The 25,015-nt window shown below is 40.5% G+C and overlaps 1 protein-coding gene across 1 annotated transcript; it reads left to right on the forward strand.

Moving 5' to 3' along the window:
* Positions 1-1,720: 1,720 nt before the first annotated feature.
* On the forward strand, positions 1,721-24,315 carry tasora (transcription activation suppressor a). Its single transcript, XM_080845898.1, has 23 exons — positions 1,721-2,098; positions 4,446-4,591; positions 5,931-6,023; positions 6,168-6,240; positions 8,407-8,498; positions 8,637-8,768; positions 10,503-10,633; positions 10,724-10,749; positions 11,609-11,714; positions 12,834-12,937; positions 13,124-13,227; positions 14,399-14,471; positions 14,560-14,637; positions 14,767-15,405; positions 15,763-16,088; positions 16,975-17,098; positions 17,431-18,641; positions 19,601-19,723; positions 20,912-21,071; positions 21,757-21,865; positions 22,042-22,220; positions 22,472-22,630; positions 22,719-24,315. The coding sequence occupies exons 1-23, from the start codon at positions 1,798-1,800 to the stop codon at positions 24,134-24,136; spliced, it is 5,907 nt and encodes a 1,968-aa protein (XP_080702024.1). The 5' UTR covers positions 1,721-1,797; the 3' UTR covers positions 24,137-24,315.
* The last annotated feature ends 700 nt before the right edge of the window (positions 24,316-25,015 follow it).

A 25,015-nucleotide genomic window follows, 5' to 3' on the forward strand; every position in this document is an offset into this window, starting at 1 on the left:
ACACATCACAAACACACGTAATCGATGTCTTTGGGGGAAGATAAGGTAATTGGTATGCTAAAAATGACAGAATTTTACGCAAGCTAATTTACCTAGCTATAGCTATATGGCTTGTAGGAAGTCCTTTACGGTTCCCAAGTGCGGTGTGCAATCTGTCAGCGCGCACCTGGGTTTAGAAAGATGTGCCTTAAATGTATTATTCTTACAAGTGTGGTCAGCCAGCAGGGCGTGCGTTGCACTTGTAGGAAGTCCTTTACGGTTCCCAAGTGCGGCGTGCAATCTGTCAGCAACAATCATTCAATCGCTATTAATGTTGAACTTGAACTGTAACAACGTGACACTACATTAAAAGTCAGGCATCAACATGGATTCTTAAGAATAAAAACAAAGGTCCTTGTCCATTTCTGTTCAGGTCATGTGAACGATTTCAATACGGTATCTCTGGGCCATACGTTTTCTCTGCCGACATACCCTAAGCTAAAGGAAGCATTGATGTACTTTTCCTAAGCATTTCAATAATTTGGCAGTTCATGTCATGTCTGTCCCTTAGATACTTCCGGGTCATTTCATACATTTATGGGCTTACATTTGTCTCAAAAATAACTGCAAATGCACAGAGGGTGATCTACAAATATGCCTTGAGTTGCACACGTGTTTTGCAATCCACAAATACAAATTTCCTATTTGTTATTTGTGTGTTTGTTTTTACAAATATATGTGTATTTGTAAATTTATAATTTGCTGGATGGTGCTTGTGAATCACAAGCTATTTGTTTGTGGATCTGTGTGGATTTGCGGAAAGAATGTCTCAAAAATACGAACGTGTGATTGGTGATCCACAAATGCTGAGTCATGATTCACAAAAAGAATTTTCAGTTTCACAAATGGCTTTTTTTTTTCACAAACAGAATTTTTTGTTTCACGAATGGCTTTTTGTTTTACCAATGTAAAATGATATATTTACAAATACACATATATTTGTAAAAACCAACACACAAGTTACAAATAGGAGATTTGTAATTGTGGATAGCAAAACATGTGTGCAACTCAAGGCATTTTTGTAGATCACCCTCTGTGCATTTGCAGATATTTTTGAGACAAAAGTTAGCCCATATAAATTTCAACTGACATCAAGGCACTTGCTACAAATCGAGTTTGGTTGACTGTTGACTGTTGGACTGTTGAACTGACTGTTAACGCACTGGTGGTGTAAAAATGTCTGTTTTTCAATTTTATTTTATTGTGATCTAATTGTTTTGTTTCTGTTTTCTATTTAATTTGATATGTTTTATTGTAATTTAATTGTACAGCACTTTGGTCAACGTGAGTTAAATGTGGTTTATAAATACATTTGACTTTGACTTCACTCAGTTAGGAACATTCCAAAGCAATGCTTGGAATGAAACGTTTAATCAGAATTTTTTTTTTTCTCGGGTGTGAGAAACGAGTTGTCTGTAACAATACACATGTCGCCTGAGGCAACCATCTTTTTGCTCGCACGTTATTTTTCGTCGATTTTGCGGGATTTTCTCTTTGGAACCAGGAAGTGTTAAAATGTTAACACTAAAAACTACAAACTTCCGGTGTACTTCCACACTCTAGTTCAGTGCACTCTTGTAGTTCAACAAAACACCTGTGAGTGGCGTTTCGATCTGAACCGGAATAGACAATTTAACCACTGGGAGGAGGATACAGACACACCGTATGACATCATGGCGAGTACAGGTTGAACGAGCGAGCTACTTCAGCTTAAAGCAGAATCACTGTGACAAAGACAGACTGTGTTTGTCACAGTTCATGGTCACATGCCTGAAAAGCGCAGCGAAAATGGAATGCTCAGACGGCAGAGATGGCTACAGGGGCCGGAGTGGTAATGTTTCTGCAGCCCCGCAATCAGTTCTAGTAGCGCCGAACCAAGATGGCGGACCCATGGTGTGTGCGGAACTGGCGTCTGATTCTAACAAGGACTATCCAGAGACACTGAAAAGCGGACCGACTGAATTGAAATTCAGTAGTTCTCCCTCACCATATCTGAAACCGATGGAAGACACACCACGGCTTAACTTCCAAATCCCAAGGAAGAGCAAAGAAAAGAGAGGTTGTGCATCCCTCCCCTTTTAGTGCTGCTCGTTCTGTAAAACAGGCATTGCTAGCTGGCAACATGCTTTAGTTTTTCTCGCGAGGTCCACTTTCTGCGTGCCTGCATACTAGGATTGAACAACCAACAAATGTCACTGTCTAAGATAGTAATTTGTTTGATCATCATTTCTGGCGGGACCACCCTTTGTTTTTGTTGTGCTATTGGCAGAAAAGCAGGTGGCTAGTCAGTAACTACCTTGGAAAGTCCGGTATCATGTTTACCTCACGATTTAGTTCACATGTGATATCCTCGCTGCTAATGTTAAGTGTCACGGCACTGGATCCTTAAACATCCCTTTATTGCTAGATATCCATGAAATTGTAACATAAATTTAGTAGGATTTCTAGGGAATTGTTTCATATTCTCAAAATCAGTGATTTACTTAGTGCCTTGTTAGCTCATTTTGTAGCCACACCCACTGTAAAGCAGTGCATTAGAGAAAATGTAAGTGATCCGCAGATTGGACTGAGAAATATTTGACATTTTCAGCATGTGATTTGCTGCACGCTCCACAAGTTGATGCTATTCTGACAACTTGTTTCTGTGAAATGACATCTGTGTTTACAGGTGTTATATCTCACAAAATTATCTTGCGGTTGTATAAGAGATGAGGTTTCATATAGTATACTTTCATAATAAGTTGGCGACTGACATAATAGTTCCCTGACTAACGCAGGTACATTTTATTGTTTGGTCTAGTCTGACTATTACTGCACCACTTTTAACATATTAGTTTGCAATTGTTGTCTTCATTTGCTTTGCAGTGGTATTGTGCCGTTTTATAATAATGGATTGAACAGTACATTGCCACATATGGTATGGTGCCTGTGTTGAATAGCTGTGAGATTACTGGTTATGTTTCAGTGTTCGAAAATTGATAGTCATATCATAAATGTTTTGTTTACATCTCATAGAGGGAAACCAAGTGACCAGTCAACTGCCCAGCAATACATTTATAATTTTTGCAAGGTCTCAGATTATCTTCAGCTACTGCAAGATTACATAATTTGGCACATTCTGTTTGTAAAAAGAGAGGGGGAAGGATAGTGTAAAAAAGCTGTAGTGTAGAAAGTGCTGTACGTTCATGAATGCCAGAACTGTCCCAGGAACTTCAGAAGTGGAGTCAAGAAGAAATTTCTTCAGAGAGGTGTTTGACTGTTGACCATTTCAACTGGAAATGTAAAAGTCTTGTGTTCAGTGTTGTTGCAACCAGAAGGTATTCCTATTAGGGCTGAACGATTAATTGCATTTGCGGTTTAATCTCGATATGATGAGACGTGATTTTCAAACCGCAACTTAAATAAAAACCGATGGAAGATGGAACATTTTGCACACAGTGATTAAAGCAGCATAACGGATCACTTGCTAATCACTTACGAGATGCTAGTGGCTCAAACTAGCGAAATCTCTTGAAATGTGCTTACTTTGACACTATGACCAACTAGTTAGTCAACAACTGTCCTAACACAGTCAAACATCAAGCAGGTGCAATTCAAGACGGCAAATAAGCTACTTACTAGTTCGGCAGACAGTAAAAACCAGGCGGCTTCAGGCACACCTACATAACGCAGTCATTTGCCTACAGACCCTGGTATGCCAATGGCACAGAGGCGATTCTCCATATTAAAAGTCATTGAAGCGCCCCAATTTTCAAAGCTGTTATTTTAAGGTAAAACTGCTTATCCTAACCCTAACCCTAAAGTACAATTACTGCATAAGGCCAATTTAAAAAGTGCATGCCTTGTGTTTATACTTGACTTTGTTTAAATAACTTAAATGCACAGTGGCAAAGCCACCGATTTGTTTCTGTAATGAGCAGTTAAATACAAATGTAAAATGTGGGAAAGAATATTTCACACTAAATGTATCTAATATTGTGTCATATTTAAATCATTCAGTACGTTTTGTTGGAGAAAAAAAGAGGATAACATTTAAAAAAAATCGCATATCCAATCGCAATCGCAATATTTTGGGGAAAAATCGCAATTAGATTATTTTCCCAAATCGTTCAGCCCTAATTCCTATGCCTTTGTAATAAACAAAGGGAGAGTGAGAGATAAGTGTAGAAAGTGCTGTAGAATAAGTATCCTTGAAATCAATTAAGTCTTATGATGATGTTGGCTTTGCCATTTGGCTTACATCAGGAAACACCATCACACTTTGTCAGTCCTTTCCAATCACAGAACACACACACACACACACACACACAAATGTGTAGTCTGAGTGAAGTCTACAGTGTTCCACAGTGCAACCACCTGCCCCATTCCTCTCTGACTTTATGTCTCTCCCTCTGCCTCTCTTCCAGCACTGTTCCAGTATGTGTCCTCAGAGTCCCGGGAGTACACAGACATATCAAAGATCATCACTTCTGGTTATAAGGACTCTTCTTCATGGGGGAGTTACCGGTACACCAAGCATTGCCTTGTTCACAGTGAACTTCAAGAGAAAGATGTGAGCCTTCCATAACCCTTAAATTGTTAATTGTTTGTGTTTCTTTTTTTTACTTCTGTATTCTGCAATTCGGTATCTATACCTAAATTGAACAGTGTTAGATTATGTGTCTGTGGTCTTGGTGATTATTGAGTTATCAAACCCAGTCACATGTTTATTTAATTTTGGACAGCATACTTTGCATAAATGTAATTACTGGAAACAGTCACTTGTTGACTGGTAGATTTTGGCCATACAAATGCATACTATTTGATTCTAGCGCTTTCTGGTTCTCCCCAAGCACACTGTAACTGAAATACGGCATCAGTTGTTGTGTATGTCGCACCTGGATTTGCTCTCTTTTAGGATAATTACTCAAAAACCACTGCTGTCCCTCACATATCATTACAATACCAAAACCAAACAAAAATATCAATGGACCTTATTCTCAAACATTTTCTTAAGTGTCTTCTTAAATATCTTCTTACAAACTTTGTAAGACCAACCCTAACAAAGATCCTCAGCGGATTCATGAACGCTTGGAAATGTGTTCTTAATCCGCACACATAAACGCCCCGCCAGCTCCTTATAAGGCCATGCAACTATAGAGACGTGTGCACACAAAACCCACAGGCAACGCAAGGGCAATTTGAGACTGATCAAAATCATGTCAAAGCAGGAAGCGAACACCAGTGGTGCACTTACTACACCAGTACAGAGCTGGAGGTACTGTTGCACAATGAAGATGTGTCCATTCTATGCCACTATGGCTACAGCCACGTGATTGAGTTTAGTGCTTATTTATTTAGACACTGCCATTTGCAGTGTTTGTGTAGTGCTTATATTTATTTAAGGACATGCCTTGTAGGATCATGACTGTAAATGTGATGTAATTGTTAATGATAAAAATATTGTTGTATTAATTATTATTATAATTATTTAAATCCGATGATGTCTGTAGAATTGATGCGAACGCAATCACCAATGATTTCTCATAAACTCAGCACTCAGAACATGGGCGCACTCCAATCTGGCCTATCTACATCTGCTTTTCTCCGATCTTAAATCCTGTTCTTAGCTAAGAACGAATCCCAGATGTCAAAACATTCATGAATGCCAGAATTGTCCTGGGAAATTCGTAAGTGGAGTTAAGAAGAAATTTCTTCAGAGGGGTGTTCGACTGTTGACATAGTCATGCGCTTGAAAATTCTGCCATACCATTTCAACTGGAAATGTGAGAGTCTTGTGTTGTTGCAACCAGAAGGTATCCCTATGCTTTTTTAATAAACAAAGGGATAGAGAGAGATATGTTTCAGATGCTTGTTGTCAGACTTTTATTTACCATGCTTGGATTTTGTAGTTTATCGAGAAGAGACGGGAGCTGAAATTGGAGGGTCGCTCAGAAAAGGAGATGGCGGAGTCCTATTGCTTTCTCTTTTGTGAAAGCTACAAGGTAAGTGCTTTGTTGTTTGGTGAAAACCAATCTTTACCATATACAGCAGTGATGGTGTATATGCAATTGGGAGACCTCTGTGGATTGTATCTCTGATGTATTTCACAAACTGCCATCACCAGTTTTTACCATATTGCTTTTCAGCTGCAGTCCGTCTGTGATAAAGGCTTGCATGTTGGACACAGCTGGATGAATATGCTGGGGAATCCCTCCAAGGGTGAGAGAATGATGTCATTTAACAGTGGGTGCTGATGGTTGTCATGTGCATCATTACCCAAAATGCAGTGTGCAGTGTTTGTTGGACCTTTAGGGCAGTACATATGCAGTGAATATCATTCTTTAAATTGTTAATCAGTTTATGTTCAGACATACTTCATAAGAAATGTCAATCTTTATAAAACAATTGGGTTCTAGCGCGTAATTTAGCCGTTTCTGATTGGACGAGAGACGTTCCATGCTATAGGTTATTCTTCAACATACCTACAGTTACGGGACTTTTCACAGCTAAAAATAAATCACTCCGCGATGAAACATTCGCATTGATGATAACCGTTAATTCAAAGTTTTTAAAATTCCAAACCAAGACGTTGACAATGGAACTATTTTTTTTGTTGCGGACAGGGATTAAAATTAGCGTCGTCCCGGGGCCGTATTCAATTGTCATTGGGACGATAAACAATTTAATTTGGGACGACGTCGGGACGACAAGAATTTCAGCCCGCTTTTTATTGCACTTGCAACTCATTTAAACGGAAAAGAAACGCAATTTCAATGTCCTTGAATGAAGACATTAGACACTGACAATAAATCTGACTTGACTTGAAATGGACTCGCGCCTCACGTTTGTGTTCTATTAGTGACAACAGTGGCGGTCCGTGCATTTCACGACTAGGCCTTCAGTGATGTCCTACACGATGTTAAACTGAGTGAATCCACCTCTTAATACCATCATTATGACGCCATGGCTCTCGAACCATATATTTATACAGAAAGGCAGTATAAAAGTGAGCATTGCATCACATTAACGAGTAGGCCTACAACAGACTTAATTAATATTTCCGGAGCATTTAAAATCAATACACTCGTATTAACAATACATTAAGAGTAGTAAACTCTCAGTTATATGATCGCTTGGATATTACTGTCACAACTTAAAAATAAAAGGCGATTTTCAGGGATTAGTCTACAAAGTTTTATTCAGTCCACCGAAAGTAGCCTATGTGAGCTTTAACAAGTTTGTCCACTAAACATCACATTGTCCCACCTGCAAAGCAGTTTCATTAAACTACCTCTCCTCACGATATCCAGTTTTTCTTGAAAGTTCCGTCTTGAAAATGGCGTTGTAATTGTATCAAAAACTGGAATTATCAAGTTGGTGTAAACTAGTTTATTTGAGTTGGTTAATGTAATTATATTTAGTCTTACCAATTGAAACAACTAGCATAATAAGCATTGCAACCGATGTACGTAGTTTTCACATTAGCCAACTAAGCTGAGCACTGAAGCACTGCACCGGTCTGCCTCAGTATCCAATCAAAGGACGTTTACGTGTCACGTTCAATTCTGAAGGCCTCAGGGAAGATTTGTATTCTCGGGGAAGATTCTTGGAGCCTGCAACACATGATAGCTGAAATATGATTGGATGAAAGCTCTAACATAAATAAACAACACTGAAAGCTATGAAATCAAGATAATGGACTATGGGGAATAATTTAATACATATTTATGAAAAGAAAATATTAAAATTAAATTAAATTAAAAAGGAAGTTCCTTCCTGAGTGGAAAAAGACATATTCTTGTATTAAATGGGATGCAGGAATAGGAATGTCATCTCAGTTTTAAGAAATGACCCAAACCAATTGAGAGAGTTTTAATAAACAGTTTTGGATTTTAAATCTATTGCCAGCAGCAGTTTTTATTCTTGTATAATCTTAATGGAATTCATTGTTTGAATTAATTTGCACCGAATTTAGTTTTTTTTTTTTCCATACAATTCGGGACGGTTCCGGGACGTTTCGGGACGGTTGAAAATGATTTTCGGGACGGTTCCGGGACAGTGGTGAAAAAAGTTAATTTGAATCCCTGGTTGCGGAGAAACAATGGCGAAATAAACTATTTTTAATCAATAACTTCGTGTTGAAATGTTAATTTGTTGACTGTAGAACTGTTTTATAAAAGCAATATAGCACTCGTGGGAGTGGGGTAGGTAAGGGATAATCCCACGGGTGTTGTTGCCTACGCCACTCGGCCTGGCGGCCTCGGTGGCTACGGCCGAACACCACCCGTGGGATTATCCCTTACCTACCCCACTCCCACTCGTGCTATATTGCTTAAATACACCATAATTTTGTCAGATTTGCCTCTTCTCACTTTTATTTCCCAGGTGTTTACCTGTGTAAGTACTCAGATTTACTTCAGATAAACCCTTTTGAGCCTGGGGCCTCTGGAGAGATAATCATCTTTAAAGTGATCAAGGTAAGAATATCAAAAGCAGTGTCCTTCTTGGAATTTTTTTTTTGTTTTTTTTTTTATGTTTAAACTAAAATTCTCACATTTTGCTCCTTTTTTATGTTTTATTCAGTAGTTGCATTATTTTTTGTTTGTTTTTTTCAGGGTAAAATGAAGAGTATCTATGATAACATGTCCAGAAGCCTAGATCCCACCCCGAAATTTGACACCCACATTTCCAAGAACTTCTCTCGAGTGGTATCTCATCGTTCCTACAGAGCCTTTGAGCACACCCAGGTACAGAGCACACTTGCTCACAAGTCAGCAGCAGCAGCAGCAAATATCTGTTCAGGCACATTGTGTCTGCATGGCTTAAGTTGATTGGTGCTGATATGAACTGTCTATAGCTGGTACATTATTTATGTAACATACTTCCTTTAGCTCCCCTGAGGTAGAGTATAGTACTAATATTAACAATATAGCTGCAAGCAGCGATGGCGGTTTCCTCCTTCAAACATTGCGAACCAGGGAAAAATTAAATTTTGTGACAATTTGTCACTGTATAGAAAAATCCATGCTGCAGACTTGCCAATGGGATATTACATTTCAAATCCAACATTTACAATGCTTTTGCCTTGAAGTTAAGACTGAGTGGAGGTTGTGTGTGTGCGCTTACCCTGTGTGTCTGTGAGAATGTATGTGTGTGACAGCAAGCTGTGTGTCTGTGAGAATGTGTGTGCGTAAAACAAAGCCTGCGCGTGTGTTAAGGGGAGACTGTGTGTGTGAGATTTAGGAGCCGCGCGGATGAGGAGACAGAGAGACATAGAGAACCACCCTAGCAAGTAGTCAAGCATGCATGTTTCAAATATTCACCAAAAATCTACTTTTCATCTTAGTCAACTTTTTTTCAGATTTGTGTACTAAACATTCTCAAGTGTCTTCATATGAACTTGTGATTGAATCAGAGTTTCACTTTTTGACCTGCAGATGTGTAAAGCATTATTTTAGCGTTAACAATGTATCCAATTTGCTTTATATCAATCATTTTTCAAGATATGAAGTTGACTTTGCACATGGGAACATAGTGTAGTGTCATCCAAGTGATATACCAGTTTGGTGTTGATATCTCAAAGATTAGCTGAGATATGACTTCACTTCCTGTTTGACTGCTTTTCTGCTGAATTTGAGTGGCTGTACCGGACAAACCATAGGGTAACTTTTTGTGAAATTTGGCACAATCATTAAGGACAGTCTCTTCTTTATTCATACAAAGTTTCATGTCTCTCATTATACCACTCTAGCGCCACCAACGGGTCAAAGTTGGACTTGTGTTAACACACACAACTTTTGAACCGTATGACCGATTTTCAAAAATGAGGTAACATTGGATTCCCTGGATCAAGACGAACTAAAACACCCTATGGCGTATATTTCACTCAAATATTTGCTGACATATGACTTCACTTCCTGTTTGGCCGCTTTTCAGCTGAATTTGAGTGGCTGTACCGGACAAACTGTTGTGAGGATCACAATTATTTCCATAACTTTTGTGAGGCTAGGTCTGAAAATCATCTCTGGTGATTTTGAAGAAGATTTGCCAAAAATTGTAGGAGGAGAAGGCTTTCAAAGGTTTTTGATAAAACCGGAAATAGCGGAAAATCTATATAACCGGAAATTGACGCCATAGGGTGTGTTTAATTCGTCTTGATCCAGGGAATCCAATGGTACCTAATTTATGAAAATCGGTCATACGGTTCAAAAGTTGCGTGTGTTACAAAAGTCCAACTTTGACCTGTTGTTGGCGCTAGAGTGGTGTAATGAGAGCCATGAAACTTGGTGTGAATGAAGAAGGGACTGTCCTTAATGAGTGTGCCAAATTTCACAAAAAGTTACCATATGGTTCTAGGGGCTGCCATTGACTCCCATGGTACTAACATAATAAGAAAGCCTACAATAACAATAGGTTACCTCCTACTGGAGGAAACCTAATAATTTTGTTGTGGATGCTGATGTACTTTGTCTCTACAACAGCAATACTTTTACGAGTACACAGACATTGATGTCCGGTCACGACCAAGGCACCTTTGTCCACATGCTGTGGTGACCTTCCAGTTCAAAGGCAAAGAAGCAGCCCCTCTTGCTAAGCCTATGCCTCTCCTCAGGTAGTACTTCCCCATTGAACTTATATAAAATGGTTGATTTCCAACAAATCCTTTATTCATTAATTGTTTTTCTGTCTTTGTGTTTTAAAGGTCCAACAGCTTCACATCAGGAAAAGGTATGTTTTTTTCTCCACCTGTACTGTTTCTAGCAGCACAACGTTTGTGGTTGTGGCTATTGAACCAGATGCTGAAAAACAAAACAAAAAACACAAAATATGTACCTGAAAAAACAACACCAGTAACCAGCTTCTATGTTAAATGCCTTATCGTCTACCGAAGGGAGTCAGAAAAGGGAGAAAACAGGTATGCTTAATGGCTTTGACTGCAAGCAGGGGAATATCAATGTAGGAGGTCAGTGAGGTAGGAAGGGATATCCATATAAGATAAGACCTTGGATTGCTTTGAAGTGAGGAGCAGTTTGTCGTGTATTGTATTGTATTGTTTGTATTGATTTGAACGTCGCTATAGTGTTATAGCTATAGGTTTTAACTCAATGGCTATAAAATTAGTGGTCTTCTAGCTGTTGAACTCAAGAATTGGTTGTATATTGTGCATGTCTGTAATTGTTGCTGGCAGGTCTGCAATACTGAATTTGTTAAATCAAGTAGGTCAACCCTTTTTAACAAGCAGAGAGGCTGACAAAATACAATGATGCTGTTTGATATTAAACAATCATATTTTTTGTATTTTGGCCACCAAAACTCCTAAAAATTGCAAGCTTTATTCTACCAGCACGTTGTCATACAGCAAACTGTATTCGCCCCAGGAGTTCACTCAAATGGCAATACCATACTTTTATAATCTGCCAGTGCTGTGAAGGAACTGCATCTTTAGATTAAAGCTTTGTATATTGATTCAAACCGAACAATATTTTAATTCAGTTTTATTTATATCACACCAATAACCATTTTAAATTGTCTCAAGGTGCAATATTTTGCATAAACACAGAATGTGTATGCTTGTCTGATCCTGTAGGAAAGAGCAGCTATGTTTTGTGGAGTGGCCATCTGACTAATGCTGGAAAGGAGCTTTACCATGTGTCCCTCCACTCCGTCTCCCATCCCATCCTGCCATTTAAACTGTAAGTGAAACTCTATGAAAATCATGTCTGCACTCATTTGTGTTTCATGGTTATTTGCCTTATAGTGTGTAATGGATTATGGTAGTCCCAGCTAATCCACAACAAACATTGTACCACCTTGAACTATTTGTCTAAAAACTATTTACCCACCCTTTCTTTGACTGGGGAATTGGCCAATTTATCAATCCAACCTGGGCCATGAATATTAATTTGTAATCCTGTCTGTATGTTGTATATGTAGGGCTGGGCGATTATGGGCCAAAAATCATATCCTGGTATTTTTAGTCTGAATACGATTCATGATGTATATAGGTATTGCTAGGAAGTAAAGCAAATGTTCAATTGTAAGTCAAAGCCGCGATTTGCAAGCACTTTTATTAAAACAGACTACAATGAAAATAAATGCAAAGACAGGGTTTCCTTCGCTGTTTGAAAAGATACAGATGCAAAACATGGAAATAAAAATTGACAAACTAAATAGCCTACATTAAATAAAAATAAGCATATCTGAGAATGCTCCTTCACGTTTTCAACAACAATAACACATTGATTGTTGAGTACAATTACCGGTTTTGCACACACCAGTAATTTTCTAGATCACTGTTACAGATTCCTAGGAATTCTGAGAAAACCAAGGGAATATTGAAATTAAATGAATTAAGAATCTCTAAAATTGCACTTAAGTCGATAATTGAAAGTTCCTGTTGATAAAAAAAACTGCGTGGAGAGAGTGTGACAGGGGAGCAAACACCAGCACGGCTTTATGGAAGAGGTTATGTAACACAACATCAAACTATATTGGTATAAACAGTATTGTCTCATAGGTCGGCCTATATCTCGTTTGAAAACATTTATACCTTATAAAGTCAATATATACAGCCGATATATATAATACAGTATATAATATAATACAGTATATGTAATACTGAATGCAACTGAAGGGCATGGATGTCCCTGTATTGGACAAACAATGGCCAGCATCCTCAAAGCAATACATCTGCCAGCCAGGGTATTTGTTGTTGGTTCAGGTTTGATAATAATACGTATGTTTCTGGTTGTTGTTGCGCAAACAGCTTTCTGCTAAAGGGTGCTTTCTGTATACTTCTGTCCTTTTTACAGTCCAGACAAAATAGAGATTGGTACCGTAATGCACCTGGACCAGGTGAAGCTGAAGATGCCCCCTGCTCTCTTCTCTTGGGATCTATACAGTGGCAGCCAGGAAGGTAAGACTCTACTTCTAGGGTTAGAACCCACCTCTGAAACCATGTCTTTTGATTTGCCTTTTGATTATTTTAGTGATGACTATTTATTTTAGTGACCTTTGACCATCGCAAGCATTTATTTGGATGGATCTTAAGTCTGAAATATGCTTTTGCTTTGTACTAAAGACAGCTTGCATTTCTTTTCAGTTTTTAAGAAAGGCTCCCACTGTTGTCTGTTTGAAGTAGTTGAAAAAAACAAATGTGGCAACAGCTTGACTGTTCTGCTCTACAAGCTGGAGCAAGAGAGACTGGTAAGTCCTTACTGTCTTCACATTCAACTAGTCATGTATCAGTAACACCCAGGTCATTGGGTTGGTATTGGTTTGTCAGGGAGTAAATAGTTTCCCTGCATTTACAAATTGGTTTGGGTGAATATGTATGAACACAATAATAATGTAAATTGTGTGATTTGTGTAAATGTGTGTTTTATCAAATGTTAACCAAATAAACAATTCTCTTATCTCCCTCTGGAACGAAATACTGTTTTCTGATTGGCTAATGGGGTGTACATTAAGTTCGTATAACCGGACACCTTGGACGTAGTCCCAGTAGAAAAGTTAAATCGCCGTTCCATATCAATGCTCCTGAATGGTTACCATTGACAACCAACTTAACGTTTATTTTTTGACAGCTAGGATAATTCGAACAAAGATGGCGGCGTGTTGGGAGAAGTTAGTGGGAAATGTTTTATGCGAATTAAGCTATCTACACGACTTTTTATATGTCTAAATTGACTCGGTTAGTTGTGTATGTGCTACACGAATGTTGCAGAGTATTGTAAGTCTTAACTGAAAGTCTCGAATATTATTTGTAGGCGGCTGCTAACGCTTCGACCAAAAATCCATTGAAACAGATAGTAGCTCATATGGCTAACTCGCCGGCTCGATTGTGAGCCTTCGACCAAAATCACCAAACTTGACCTCCCTGTTGCTCTGTCCAACTTCACCATCAACGGAAACGTAGAGTTCAACTTTAAATAGTAAAACCTTATGAACAACACCTGTGTCCGTGTGTCCGTTTACAGAGGTGAGCTCATGAGTGTCACTTTGCAGCAATGCCCGGGGAAACTAAAGGTCATATGATAAGACCAGTTCCACGCACTACTTTCTCACTACTTTCTCTAACGGGAGCACTAGGCTTCAAATCAAGAATTCATCAGGGTATTATGCATATTAAGATCCTAAAGATAAAGGAAATTCTAAATAATAATAATAATAAAAACATTTTTGGATGTTGTAAACGGGAGATAAGCGGGATAACCGCCTCCGAGCTGTACAGTTCTACAAAGGTAATGGACTTCGCGGAGCGTCGTGGAGTTCTTTGCCCCGCAGCGTCCATTACCTTTGTAGAACTGTACAGCTCGTCGGCCGTTATCCCTTACATGTCCTGCCTCTCTGACATTCATTTTTTTTTGCAATGCAGGTCCTCGTAAATGCGGTCAGTGATCGAGGGTTCTTCTTCTTGCTGTCGTCTGCTCAGATGGCCAACCCTAGTGGTATTTATACGTTTCTATGGTAAAGGTGTGTTCATCCAAAGTCATGCATGTTTGCTGAATGTATGATCAAGTTTTTTTTTATTTTTAGCGAAACGAGATGGATGGAAAAATTCGAGTCTTCAGGCACTTTTCGTCTTCCCTGAGTCAAGAGATGTGGCCAAATATTGTAAGTAGATATGTTATCATTCAGAAAGTTCTATACAATTCTATATATAATTTATGTCAAAGCTGGTGGTTTGTGCAGATTGATTACCATATGTATTGAGATGTATATGTTTTTTATATTTTTGTCTAGCGCTGAAGCCAGAGTCCACTCCAAGTCCCCTGCATGTTTCTCAGCCCCCAGGCTTGCCCCAGCTGAACATGTTCGTTCCAGCCCTTCACTTTGCTCTCAACAAGGCGCGCTGCACCCCACAGGCCAGTCCGCCAGCCAACCCTAGCACTGCTGTGGCACAGCAGGTCTGCGACTACCTCAGTGGCCAGCGAGAGGGCAAGCTCTTGCCCCGTGTACATGTTGACTACGACCATAAGCTGGACGACCGGGAACGCCTCTTCCCTGCTCCACGGAATAAGGTCAACTTGGAAGCCTACCTGCACTCCTACATTTGTTGTCCCAACCTCTACTACATCCCTGTTGCCGAAGCTCAAGGCATGATGGACAGTCCACAGAAGCCTGTGGAAGACCACCCGGCCTCCATTCGGGAGTCAGCTGCAGAAGGGTCAGGATCTAATGGTCCTGGAGTGGATAAGGATCCAGAGAAGGTGCAGCAGCTTCTCAAACTGATCCAGATCCAGAAGAAGCAGGCAGCGAAGGGGCTGGAGGCCTTGCCAGCCGTGCCGCTGAAGAGGAAGGTGGAGGAAGTAGAAGATGCAGCAGAAACCGGAGGACAGCTTGCAAAGAAGATACGTCACGACAGCGGGAAGCCAAAAGAAGGTGAGGCACGAATGCAAGGTCTTAAGGGGTTTGATAAAACAAGTCGGCACGGTTCACTGACCATCTAAAAGTAGGGCAACTTACCCAGCTGCAGGACTGTGCTGTCTGTCAGATTTGTTGAAGAACTGAACTAAGATTCGTTGGGACATCAGAAACCTCAGTCCCAGTTGTATGTATATTGCTATTATTTTTGACCATCTGTACAACATTCAGCCATAATGTTCAGTCATTCAGTCTTTAAACAATGCTATAATTCACCCAGTTAGTTCTGGCTTCTGACACCAGCAGTGTTCTGGTGCTGATAGCTGTCCACTGTTCCTGGTGTTTCAGGTGTTTTTTCCCCCCCTTTCTCCTCAGATGATGGTCTAAAGACAGCTCCCTCACTGGCTGAGGTGATGAGTCTAGCCGGATTGTGTGACACTGACTTGAGGAAGAACGACACTCAGGATGCATTGAAGTTGATGGAGATGCTAGAAACCATAAACAAAACAGCCATAGCTGCTTCCACCTCAGGGCCTCTTGATGGGGTCATGGAGACAGAGGCAACAGAAGAGGGGGGCGATCCGGCTAATGAAACACTAAAAGATAGCATGCTGAAGCTTGGCCTGCCCGTTAACTGTGACACTGACTTGCGGAAGAAATGTGTGGACAAAGAGGACCCAGAGGGAACTGACTTTTTTGAGGTATAAAGAATGTGCAGAACTAAACATTTACTGTTATGAATGAAATGGTGGACCATTGACTGTATATAGAGGTGGATGAAGTGGCTCCATAACATGTCTCCATACCCTTCCCATAAAAAAATGAAGCGTACACACTTCATTGTAACTTGCAGCAACGAAGTATTGACTGTATGCTGACAGATTGCTAATGTAAGTTCCAGAGTTAACAAGCCTAATTTTTAAACACAAATGCAAGATAACAAAATTCAAGCTAACTGATTGAATTAGACACTGTAGATGGAAAGACAGTTTAGACAAGAAAAGTGACAAGGAAAGAAGGCTACTTTGTCATTGAAAATCATGGGGAAGGGTAGATTGTACTGCAGCCCACCATCAGGGGCGCTATACCTGCTGCTGCTCCACTTTTTGGAGGTGACACGCTGTTGACCTCTTTATACAGTCATTGTGGTGGACAAATGGTACCTTTTAATCATCCCTTGTCGGTATAAATCCACAATACATTCTTTTTTAAATAAGCTGTAAATGGAAACAGCAATATTTGCATGTATATATTTTGTATTTGCATGTTGTTTATTTCCTGTTGTGATATGCCTACAATTGTTGACACATTAGGATGAGTCTGTTGAAGGCTAACTCTTATGCGAATTTGATGCATATAGGATGAGCCTGTTGGAAGCTAACTCTTATGCGTATAGGATGAGTCTGTTGGAAGCTAACTCTTATGCGTATAGGATGAGTCTGTTGGGAGCTAACTCTTATGCGTATAGGATGAGTCTGTTGGAAGCTAACTCTTATGCGTATAGGATGAGTCTGTTGGGAGCTAACTCTTATGCGTATAGGATGAGTCTGTTGGAAGCTAACTCTTATGCGTATTTGATGCGTATAGGAGGAGTCTGTTGGAAGCATGAGCAGCCTGGAAGCCTTCAGTCCTTGTTCAGACCATGGCCATCAGCGAGGGACCAATCTCCTCGGGGAGAAGTCAATCCCCTGGGTTCTGATACCCATCACAGGTATTTAAATTATTAAGAGTACTGCTCAGTATCATCAAGAAGAACTATAAGATAGTGAATTTAAATGTCATCTAATAACTGAAAGTGGATTCTTACAAAGGTAGTCACAATTTGTCCAACTGTTGGTGAAATAAGTGAGACTGGTACTTAATCAGTTACATTGTCATACCATGGGTCTAACCTGTAGGTCCGTCTATTATTAATCCCAAACTGCAACTGAAATATTTGTATTCATAATAAGCTTTGCTATTGCCATTTTAATGCGAAGAAAGATTGTCAGCTACACTTATGATGTAATAACCCCCCCCCCCCCCCCTTCCACCCATATCCAGGCATTAAAACTGGAGGATACAGCCAGAGACAGTGGGACAACCCACAAGATCCACGCTTACTACATACTACGGCAGATTTACCCGAACCCTCTCGTGAAACAGAACCCATCACCACATCTGAACCAGTTGCAAGTTACGAAGAGCCTCCTCAGTCAGAAATGGAGGAAATACTGAAAGAACCTGTTCAGGAACCTGTTCAGGAATCTGTCAAGGACGACAGGAAAGAAAAGACTGATCCTCAGTCTCCAGTGGAGGAAGAGGTCTCTGAGGAGAAGAACTTGACTGATGAATTAAAGTCCTCACACTGTCAAGAACAACGTATTCAACAACAGAGTGTTGTTGACAGCATTGTAAACGAGCAGCTTAATGACTTCTCTGCAGGGGTGACGAGCCTTCTGAAGCGGAAACACGTGTCCTACAGGGCTCCTTCTCCTGCCCCTGTCCCTCCTGCAGCACAGCTGAGGACTCCCATGAGGCCATTCTCTGATTATGTGGTACGCCACCACGCCCCAGTGCCCTTGTACGGCTTTGTTAGAACACTGCGCAGCAGCTTGACTTCTTACATAGACTCACATCTCAGAGCTTCAGTGCCTGAGTCGCCAGCTCAGGCCTCCCCTGCTCTTAATACCTCACATCCCTCTTCTCCTGACTCCACTCCTGCAGGTGTTCCAGCACCTGTTTCATCCACCTCCGTTTGTAACTCCTCAAACGCTGTGGTGACAGCACCTCGCGTTAGCTCTCTCCCTATTTTACATGCACCGTCCTCTCCCCGTCCTTGTCATGCTAACAATCCCTCTTCTAGCAAACCCTGTAAGCAGTCACAAAAAAGTCTACCTCGTCTTGGTACCTGTAAAGAGGCCCATCTACTACCCCAGGAGCTAAACCTTTGGTTGCCACGGACACCAGAACAGCAGAGGCCAGAGGAGCAAGATGCAGACATGCAGGTTGGCTCTTGCACAAGAGCACGTAGTCCTCTCCCTGATAACAGTGCTGAAAATGTTCAGGCAGAATCATCCCCTGCTTGTGGCGATGCCACAGGGTCCACAGAGGGAGACCCCTCACCCTCTTCACTGTCAAACCTGATCAACCAGCTGAATCCTGAGATGTTCACCAACTTAGTCGAGATCATTAAGGGTGTGCGGAAGAACTCTGTTCAGTTCTACATTCACTCAAAGGATGGGGAGGACTGCAACGTCTGCAGCGATATCAAAGTAAGTATTTCATTTTGTCGTGGTTTTAGGTACCACCATCATGCTTATGTTTCTTATTTCTCCCCTCCTTACTTCGTTTTCTGATATGCAATTATTTTATTATTTCTCAATTATTACTGATTTGCAATTATTTCTACATGCACACAGCGAACCTGCTTCTAGGGAGTTTGACAGTCATAAGAGTGCTTTGCTTTGTCCTGTCTAAGTTGGAATTTATTCGTCATAGAACATAAAAGAATACTTTGTGTTTCTCTCCACCATCAATAGGGGTGCAACATGTCTGAAAATTTCAGATAAATTTCCTGACGGTTTCCATGGGATTTGGGGATCGGAGTTTTTTTATCCGTCGCTCTTTCATTCCTTTTACGTTTTTGGGAATATTCAATTCTGACATGAACTTGCTTTCAAGAAGTCTGAGTCACAAGATACCGCCGAGTCTTGCAATCCATTACAGTGGAAGAGTCTAATTTGAAGGCCCTTCTGTCTGTTGATTCTGCCATTTAATAAACATTACATTTCCCATCACATCCATCTCCAAAAATGGACCAGATAATCTCACATAAACCCATGCAACAGATTCGCCAAGATTGTTAAAAATGTGGAGTGCTTAACCAGTGGAACATGACTGTAAAAGGACCATGAGGGCACACTGAGGAAGCCGGGTTGCTTGAATTCAGAAACACATTTCTTGGACACACTACTCTACACATTTTTAAGTGGATATACAGATTTAATCGTTGACCAATCATCATTGCTGGCGTGGTGTTTGTTTATTGCACAATATGTTTTGTACTGATATTAAAAAACCTTAATAATGTGTATGTGTAAATGTGCAATTTTTTTTGTGGGATTTTTTTACTTAACAATTTTTCTATAATTGCTGAGTAGCCCCTGCCTCTGCATTTGAAGTTTGTAGTAACCACATATGAAGGCAACTGTAACTCCAATCTGTGCCACAGGAGTATCTGCTGCGTCTGGGAAATGCAGAGTGTAACCCACATCTGTTTTTGGAGGAAAATAACGATGCAGAGAAACTTCTGATCATCATTCAAAATGAAGACATCGCTTCTGAAGTTCATAAGGTATGATTTATCTAGTACCAACATTAAGGTATGCACTTCATAAGAGCATGGACTTGAATGTGAGGTTAATTTTATACATATGCAGTTATGTTGCGTTACTGCCTCACTCTAGTTAGAAACCTACTTTAAAATAATTTCTAGGCAAAGCTATTGACGAACACTTTGGTTGTGCTGTAAGAAACAACATTCTTAATTTACTACTGCATATGTTGATGTGATTCTCTAAATGGCTCTAGATTAGCTTTACTCTCTACAAATCTAATGTTAAAATGATAAACGATAACACTTGGGTTTAGGGAACATATGTTAGCCATTGACACATAACTAATGTGTGTGTGTATAAGTGCCCAATAAGGTCTGCATTGAGCATCTTTAATCATGTATTAGGCCTGTATTCACCAATTTCTTACTCTTAATGAATAGGTAATTTATTTTTGGTCCGTCCTTCATAACCAACTAGTTGGTCACACCCGAATCTAACTGATATACAATAGGGATCAGAACAGCAAGTACTAATCCACTATCTGAATGTTTAATCATAGTGACAGAGGATTTGGAGAATGGGTATTCCTACTGACAAATAATGTTTTGTTCCTCATTACAATGGCTTAGCAGGTCCAGGTAATGGTAATACCTATTCTACAACTATTTTGCCACGATAAGTGACATATTCAGACAGTGTATTAGAAGGCTTTAACCTCTCTATGTTGATCCGTACTTTATATCAGTGACTTTAGGTTAAGGCCAACTAGTTGGTTATGAAGGATGTACTAAGAATAAATGACCTATTCAATGAGAATAAGAAATTGGTGAATACAGGTCTAATAAATGATTTAAGATGCTCAATGCAGACCATTTTTGGCACTAATAGACACATATTAGTTTGTATGTGTTAATGGCGAACATATGTTCCCTAAACTAAAGTTTGACCTAATGAAGCTTTACCTACTTTCTGAGAACTATAAGAAAATATATGGCATAGAAGCATCTCACTAGTACATAGGCACACTCTTGGGTAAAAGCAGCCTTACCTGAATTTAATTTTAAAACAATCACAGACAGCTTAATTTTCGCTCCAGATATTGAAGCTAGGGTTAGTTTAACATAGCTGTCCAAAAGAAAATAAATGTTACCTCCACTTTTGCTGAGGAGCTCATAACGGCCTTTGGTACTGTTTTAATGTGTCAGATTCCTGCACTGGTGAACCTGAAGAAGTTGCCATTTGTGAGTTTTGCTGGTGTGGACAGTCTAGATGACATCAAGAATCACACATACAATGAGCTGTTTGTGTCTGGTGGCTTTGTTGTTGCGGATGAGTTTGTGCTCAACCCAGACTTCATCACGAAAGGTGAGTGTGCATATGTTGCATGTATTACTGCCACTGTGACCTGCACTAAACATTTATGCTTTGTTATTATAATCATGCATCCCAGTGGGGATGCACCTCATCTCCCATATCATAACTAAGTTCCCAGTGGGGTTTGCTGTAGACTCCTTTAAATATGTTCTCATTCAAATTAGAGATGCACCGATATGGAATTTTAGGGCCGATACCGATAACCGATAATTATTGGTTTATTGTGGCCGATACCGATACGATAACCGATATTTTTTTGTATTTAAAAATAAAGGGTACAAAAGGTTTTAGATGTGCCTTTTTATTTTCTCAAATGTTAGGGCACAAGAAATTTCATCAAAAGCAACACACTTGATGGCTAGAGCCCTCAACAGGATGCACTACAACGCTTAACATGAAGTACTTTATATTCACTATAATATCACGTTTAGTGTAGCCAGGCAACGGACCTATGAGTATAACAGGCTACCCGGGAAAACATATTTGGAGGGAAATTAGACGTTAAAAATATCGGCTTAAATTATCGGCCAAAATTATGATATCGGTATAATAATAATATTTTATTTTTTCCACTTATCGGCCGATATATCGTGCATCTCTAATTCAAATAAAGACTGGTATTATACAGAGCAGTGTTTTTGTGACTGAATGAAACAAATTGATTGCCCATATATAGAGAAACTGCAGAAGCTTCTGGAATACCTCCAGCAAGTGAACACCCCAGAAAGCCCATGGAGGTTGAAAGTGCACTGCAAAACTCAGAAGAGACTTCGAGAACAAAGCAGGCAGGATTTCTTACTTTTGTACTTGTTTCTTGATCGTTGTCTTGATTCCCAACTAAAGTTTACTGAAGGCAAACCACTGTAGTGCTCTGAATTGTACACTACAAAGTACACTAGCTGTCCTTACAGTGGTTAATATTTTCAAAGATGATAAGGGTTTTTGGTCTGTTTCTGGTCAGGGTGAAAGGGGGTGCTTTGGGCTTGTTAAACCTGCTGACGGCCTACCAAAAGAGACATGTGGTGGAGTTTCTGCCCTACCACGAGTGTGACGCCCCTAGTAACTCTTCAAATGACCTGGCCTGCCTGGTGAATCTGCAAGCACAACACACCCAGCATCGACATGTCATTTTCCTCACTGGTAAGATTATAGACAAGAAGGATGTTGAGTACACTCATTTGATGACCATGTTCATCATGGTTAAAGTATGCCACCAATAGTTATGATGTCACAGTACTGCCTACTATAGAAGCAGGAAAACAAAGAAGACCCTTTTCATATAATACATGTTACACTCCCTTTAAACGACCAATAAACATGTTTTCCTTTTTAAGTGGTGTATGATAAACAAAGTAAATGTCACAATGTATGCACTCTTTGTGGTTTATCAGAGCGTCACTTTGAAACGTTCCAGCACTATGCCACTAGTGGGATAGTGATTGCAGCTATTGATGATCTGATGAACAACTTCAACAAGCTCATTGGATTCCATGACAGCCAGCCAAATATACCAGTTCTGGAAAATCAGTCGCCTTGTGGAACATCATCAGGTAAGACCATGTCATGTTTACAGAATGTCAATATAAAGACGTATGTAAGGAAAATTATTCACTGTGTCACTTTTCCTTTGTCTGTCAGTAACGTTACCACAGCACAAGGTGGGAAGTTTTGCGCTGGTCTCTGAAGAGGAGCCATTGGCCAGGACCAACTCTGCTCCCTATGGAACTATCGATCATTTGGCACCTCCAGACTCCAGTCAACCTGCTACTGATCAGCTTGTTCCAGATGGTGGCAACTCATTGTCTCAGCCCTCATCTATTAGAGCAGTATCTCAAGAACTGGACTTTGATGCCCTTCGGGCGGCCATTTCCCAGTTCAAAGCTGCCAAAGCAAGTAAAGACTGGACCCCTCAAGGTCCTTTTAATCTTAATACCCACCAAAGCTTCCTAGGAGTGGGTTTGCTACCTGCACCTTGCAACAATGCTTCGGAGAGTATTTCTCCAACTTCCTCCTCCTTGGCTTTAAAGGCAAGACAGCCTTCAGAGAGTCAAGATGATTCCCCTCTTAAGCTACATCCTACACGTTGCAGCCTTTTCCAAGAGGATCTCAGACTTTCTCAGCAAGTACAGGAGACCACAGTAACGACTTCCTCTTTGGATTCTACTAGCCCTACCTCACTCAGTGGCCACACAGACATAAACTGCAGGGATTCTTCATCTGGATTGGAGAGTGCCATGCTCTCACAAATGTCTTGTGATAATATGGAGCGCTTTGGCCCCAGAGGCCAGGACAGAACAAAAATGCCCATTTTCTCCCAAAGTGAAAGCCTTTCTGGTATACCACAGGACCACAAATCTGCTCTCACCTCAGGGATCAGTGACACGACCTTTAAGGGCATAATCAAAACATCAGAGGCAAACTCTTGTAGGGCTAACACTCCTAATTGTATCAGTGGAACAGTCCCTAATACCACAAATGTAGAGGATGCTGAGACTGCCCCTACCCCTCTCCCTATAGGCAAATCAGTTCCCACTCCTGTGTCCACGACTGCTTACAACCACCAGCTGGTAATGCCTCCTGTTCCTTCGTTTCACAACAAACAGCCTGAGACACCCGCAGTCCTCCCTGGTCTTCTGCAACTTCAGACCGCAGCAAGCTTCAACAGAGAGAATGCAACTGGTCTGCAGGCTGCAGGGCGCCTGTCATGTCATCCACAGGGACTAATAGCCATGAGCAACCGTGGCCATGACCTCAATGCTTCTGCCACTGACCCAAGGGCTGCCATGATGCTCCGGCATGTGATGGGGAACACCTTTGGCAACAGTCTGGGAGGTGTGGGCCCTCATGGGGGTCTCCTGCCCATGCCTGGCGGGCCCATGGCCTGGAATGGGTATCCAAGAGGGGGTGGCTCTGTAGGCATGTGGGGAATGCAGCAAAGCCTGCAGCTGAGACAGATGCAGCAAACACAGTTCATCCAGGGCTTCACTTGGAGGGGGAATTTCCCAGGGCAGGGCAGTGGCTACCGGCCATTCGGCGGGGACTATAACAGCTTTTGAGCTGTGCCACAGTGTGTGTATATAGTTATTTCTAAGTGCTTTTGCAAACAAGACTTTTTTTAATTCAGTGAAGGAAATAATAAGTAATTGCTCCACTACATTTACAAGCTTTGTAAAAACTATTTTTGTACAGCTTTTTGAACTGTTTGTTTCTGTGTTTTGTGTCAGGTTCTCCTTGTTTGGTATTTCTGTCTAGTTTGACACATTTGTTTCAGGAACAAACATGACCCCGGTTTTTAAGACTAGGCTGTATAAGTAATTAAAAAAAAGAAACAAACGTTCTCTCTGTTTATATTTGTCTCAATCCCTAAAATGTGCCTGTACTTTACAAGCATCACTAAATACGTGCCAGTAAGGGACCATACACCAACTTGACCTGTATTCTAAATAGCCTGTGAAGAGCCACAGGCTCTAGCGACATATTATAGCTAAAAAGCCTAAGACTGTTTAAAACTGCTTAGTTTTGCTAATATGTTTACTTGTCTGTAAAAATGATCACAGAATGCATATGAAATATCAAAAGTTTTACCTCGATCTTCCGGTCTCTGATGTAGCACCCCACTTTGTGCCTGTAGTCGACTACGGTCTGATGATTTCACGTTTTCTTGTTAATCAAGTTTGGTGGAGCACAAGTGCACTATTAACCTTGGGAGGTGATGGCATTTGGATGCACTGTAAGAGGAAAAGCCGATGAAGGGAGTGTGATGATAACATTGGAGTGACATTCTGTGGACAATTTAAGGATTCTTTTTAGATATCTAAAGTCAGATATTGAGATATTTCCCCTGGCATCACCAATATTGGACGGTAAAACCAGAGATTTTCTATACATTAGGATTAGCTCAAGGTGCCAAAAAGTCCTAGGCCACTCTAACAGTT

Source organism: Sprattus sprattus (assembly GCF_963457725.1).
Source record: "Sprattus sprattus genome assembly, chromosome: 10".
Classification (NCBI taxonomy): Eukaryota; Metazoa; Chordata; class Actinopteri; order Clupeiformes; family Clupeidae; genus Sprattus; species Sprattus sprattus.

Bases quoted from the DNA above. Each gene is read 5' to 3' on its own strand.
- tasora (XM_080845898.1), top strand. From the start codon at position 1,798: ATGGTCACATGCCTGAAAAGCGCAGCGAAAATGGAATGCTCAGACGGC. The intron at 8,499-8,636 runs GTAAGAATATCA...TGTTTTTTTCAG, and splicing joins TCATCTTTAAAGTGATCAAG to GGTAAAATGAAGAGTATCTA. The intron at 15,406-15,762 runs GTGAGGCACGAA...CTTTCTCCTCAG, and splicing joins CAGCGGGAAGCCAAAAGAAG to ATGATGGTCTAAAGACAGCT.